At 35.3% G+C, this 4,133-nt stretch overlaps 1 protein-coding gene across 1 annotated transcript; it reads right to left on the bottom strand.

Annotated features, from left to right (window-relative positions):
• Positions 1-561: 561 nt before the first annotated feature.
• LOC108991036 (myrcene synthase, chloroplastic-like) lies at positions 562-3,466 on the bottom strand. The gene is made up of 7 exons (XM_018965176.2): positions 3,231-3,466; positions 2,874-3,141; positions 2,403-2,778; positions 1,799-2,014; positions 1,567-1,705; positions 1,223-1,471; positions 562-1,124 (listed from the first exon to the last, which is right to left on the bottom strand). The coding sequence occupies exons 1-7, from the start codon at positions 3,420-3,422 to the stop codon at positions 822-824; spliced, it is 1,743 nt and encodes a 580-aa protein (XP_018820721.1). The 5' UTR covers positions 3,423-3,466; the 3' UTR covers positions 562-821.
• Between the last annotated feature and the right edge of the window lie 667 nt (positions 3,467-4,133).

Raw genomic sequence — 4,133 nt, 5'->3', positions numbered from 1 at the left:
GAGCAAGAAGGGTGTCTTTAAGCCAGTGGTGGCTGAGATTATAGCTCTGTGGAGGGCAGTGGAATTGTGCATGGAGTTGAACATGACGGATGTCATTTTTTAGGGAGATGCACTGGTGGTGGTGCAGGTTGTTGATAGCAGATTTGCTATCATGTGCTCCTGGTATGGAGACTTGATTGATGATGTTAGAGCTTTTTGTGGTAATAGGGAAGGAAATAAGGTAGCACACAAACTGGCTAGATTGGCTTTTCCTCTTAGAGAGGAATTAGTTTGGGTTGAGGAAAGCCCTGAGGAAGTGTGCAGGGAGTTACTTTCGGACAAACTGTGTAATGTGTAATCTTTTAAATGAAGTATATGTTTTATAGTAAAAAAAAACAATTAATACATTGTAACTCCCAATCTTAATGAGAACATTAAAAAGTCGTTACAAAAAACTATTTATTAAAAAAATACTAACACCAATAAATGTTTCTCTTCATTAGTCAATTAGTCCCGACAATGCAAAAACAATTGAGACGAACAATAAAAAAGTATGTAAAAATAGTTACATGCAAGTAATCAGAAATCAATTCGGCTTGATTTGCATCGTATAGCATGCAATATGTCTATAATATTATAGAGATCAAACTTGTATTTCTTTCCAAGAGAAACAAGAGACTTATTGAATTTTGATTGGCTTGTACATCATTTATTTTTGCAAGGAGCGGTATTATTAGTAAGGTAAAAAGACAAGTTACCTTTGACGCATGATCTAGTCTCCAAATATAAGAAATAAACATGGAAAAAAGAAGAACTATATGTGTGATTTAGCCAATCAATCATCAATTCTTAGCTATAGGAATGGGGTGAATAAACAACGCTAACACGCGGTCCTTAGTCTCACGGTCTACAATGCCATGCCCATCTCCATGCTGGTACATGAACTGGGATACCCTTGCAATGTTCGTTGCGATCTCATTAAATGTTTCAGAGAATGGAGAACTTGCAATGCGATTTCCATTAATTGTCTTCCATGTTGCACTAATCAAGGACCTCATGTATTGACGAGCATCTTCCTCACTGGCACCAGTGTCGTTCATATAGCATTGGATTGATTTAGGATTATCCCCCCGCTTTAACTCCTCCTAGTTTACAAAACACATAAAAACATGTTATCCTATGTTCATGTAAAGTAGCCCAAATAAATGTTGATAAAAGAATTAGGATAGTATGTTTTCCTAACCGTAGATGTTCCGAGATCATCTGCAAGTCGCACAATGAATGATGATAAACGAATTATATCGGGATACTCTTCCAATGAATCCAAGGCTTCCTTTGTTATGGGATTTGTGACGAAAAAATAACAATGCACCAGTATATTTGCTATTGTTATTGTCATCCATCCATATTCAAGGTATTCTTGAAGGCTTGGTGTATATCCATTGTAAAACCATTTTGCCTCCAACAAATAAGATTTGCATATATCTGCCCACTAAAAGATTTGTGGTGGATCAATGAATTAGAAGAGTTATTATAGATAATAAGTTCAAGGGTAAATAGTGATGAATAAGAAAGTCCGGGCCTTACCGCCTTTCTCATGTACCAAACGATGTTGCATCCCTTTTCCTTGAGAGTGTCAAAAGCCATTTCATTAACCGTGTCGTAGACAGAAAGGAAACAAATTTGCATATAATAAGGAAGTTGTTCCATTTCATTGACATCCCATCTAGATCACATGAACAAATTATATGTAAGTATTTGCATCAAAGATAAGCAGCCATATTTGAAGTATTTGAGTTGTGCTGCCATTAATACAAACCTTTCAATAGCATCTGTGAAGAGCTCAAGTTCTTCTAAAGTGCCATAGACATCATAGACATCATCGACTATTGTCAACAATGCACCGAGCTTTGCTAACATTCTCCTCTCATGTCCAAATTGAGGTTGAAATAATGCTCCCGCTGCCCAAAGGAAATTTTCCACCACTCTATCCCTTGCAAAGCTCAAATCTCCAAGGCCAGTGCTCCTCCACCACCTTTTGTACGAGACAAGAAAATAATATTAGATTTAGAAATAGAGCATATATTGCATTTTCGTTCCTCTCTAATCTAAGATGTATATCAAGTAATGGGATGTTTGGCAAACATGAGAATTCTCAAAATTTCATTCCCAAATGTTACTCAAACAGAAAATACTTTTCAATTTCCAATCTTTTGATCAAATCATTACCTAATCAATATTCAAATACAAAAATCAATATAATTTTTACAGACTTCAAAATAAAACATCTTCTCTTCAAATCATTTCACTCTACTATTCACAATTTCTAAAATACTCCAAGTATCCAAACAAGCCCTAAATCTCCTTGTAGCTTCTTAGGCTAAGATCCAAGTTATAAAATGAGGATAAACATGTATTTTTACCTCGACACTTCTTTTAGATCTTCTTGGTGAACTGCTTGTACCATATTAAAATCCAGTTCTGAAAGCTCAAGCAAGGTAGGGTTTATATCTTCTCTTCCTCTATATGCATCAATGAACCACCTTGCTTCAGACCTTATCACTCTCCAATGCAATGGTAGCTCTAGGGCATGATTCACCATCGTACAAAGATATTGATCTTTACTTTGATCCACATACTCTTTAAGATGTTTGGTTGCAAAATCTCTTGCTTCCTCCAAGATGCTTTCGCCTTCTCTCAAGTGGAATGAGGCTTCATACAAAGCAAGCATTCCTTCAATATCAACACATAGACATTCTTTGAAATCCCCCTTTTCATTGAAGAAACGTTTGAAAGTGTCTGCAATCAGCAATGCTCACCAATTGTTAAAAATAAATGATGGTTTATGAGTATGATATTTATTTTTGTCAAAGCATTACTAGTATGTTGTTTACCTTGAGGTACATCAAATCCATGTTGTCTCATGAGCCTAAACTCAACAGCAGTGGCATATAAACTTTGCTTCTCGCAAACATCACCATTATGATTAGTAATGTGTTTATTTTCCAATATCCTCCTTATTTCGTCCTCAAAGTGGTAAGATACTCCAAGTCTTTGCAAAGTGTCAATCAGCTCAAGTTGCTTTATGGGATCCACCACGTTGTGAAACATCATTGTTAGTTCTCCCTTGAGCTTATCAATCTTTCGGGTGAATAACTCCCCCTACAAATAAACCAATTCTCAAATAAATCAACAACAATTATAAAAACTATTGAGAAAAACAATAAAAAAATAGAAATCGCACACTTTACCACATATTCGCTTCTTATTGATTCGATGTAATCATAATGCCAAATGGTAGGATGGTAATTTGCTGATCGTCGGACAATAGTAGAGTCTTTTGGGCTTGTTAAAGCTGAGACGGGTCTTTTAGGTGGGAGCAATGTAGAGAGTTTGCAATTTCGGATTGAATCAATAATGCTAAGATGCATTGCGTAAGCCATTAGTACTGAAGCTTTGCTTTTCTGTTTAAATGGATTGTTGTGGAACATATGCTTTAGCCTTCAACCATTCGACCTTTTTATATCGATCCTGGTGGCTATAATCTCTTTGTGACGGTATCATGCATTGGAACATGTCTCATGCACGCATTTCAAAGAATCTAGTATATATTATTAGAGTTTAATCGTCAAGGGAGCCGACTACTGATCAGGATTGGCAACTGCTAATATATATATATAATTGGCTGGTAGATGGTAGAAAAATTTTCCAGCCTACTAAACCATTAATATATATAACATCAAATGTGACTTCCAAAGTCTATCTTCCTTTTACGGAAAAATAAAATTTACTTCATGCAATATTCATGCCAACAACTCAGAAGAAGAAACACTACAAGAAAATTCCTTCCAGCGAAATGACTATTTACAATTAAAATTGATTACGAATAGTCTTTTAGTTGCAATAAATTAATTACAAAAGTCCATTTTTCTTGTAGTGAAAAATATTATGTTATAAAGATATTATGTTGAGAAAACGTTATGTTTGGATGATATGTGATCGGTCAGACGAGTTTTGTCAAGAAGATAATATATAAAGATATTATGTTTTGTCAAGAAGAATTATGTTTTGTTTTCTTGGATCAGTCATGAGAGCTTGGAACCACGTGAAGATGGTGTACAAAATGTAGAGGTTGGGGTGGGGGAACTTGACAA

The sequence above is a fragment of the Juglans regia genome, chromosome 6 (assembly GCF_001411555.2).
Source record: "Juglans regia cultivar Chandler chromosome 6, Walnut 2.0, whole genome shotgun sequence".
NCBI lineage: Eukaryota > Viridiplantae > Streptophyta > Magnoliopsida > Fagales > Juglandaceae > Juglans > Juglans regia.
The sequence above is the reverse complement of the archived record's forward strand: the minus strand, read 5'-3'. Positions and strand labels throughout refer to the sequence as shown.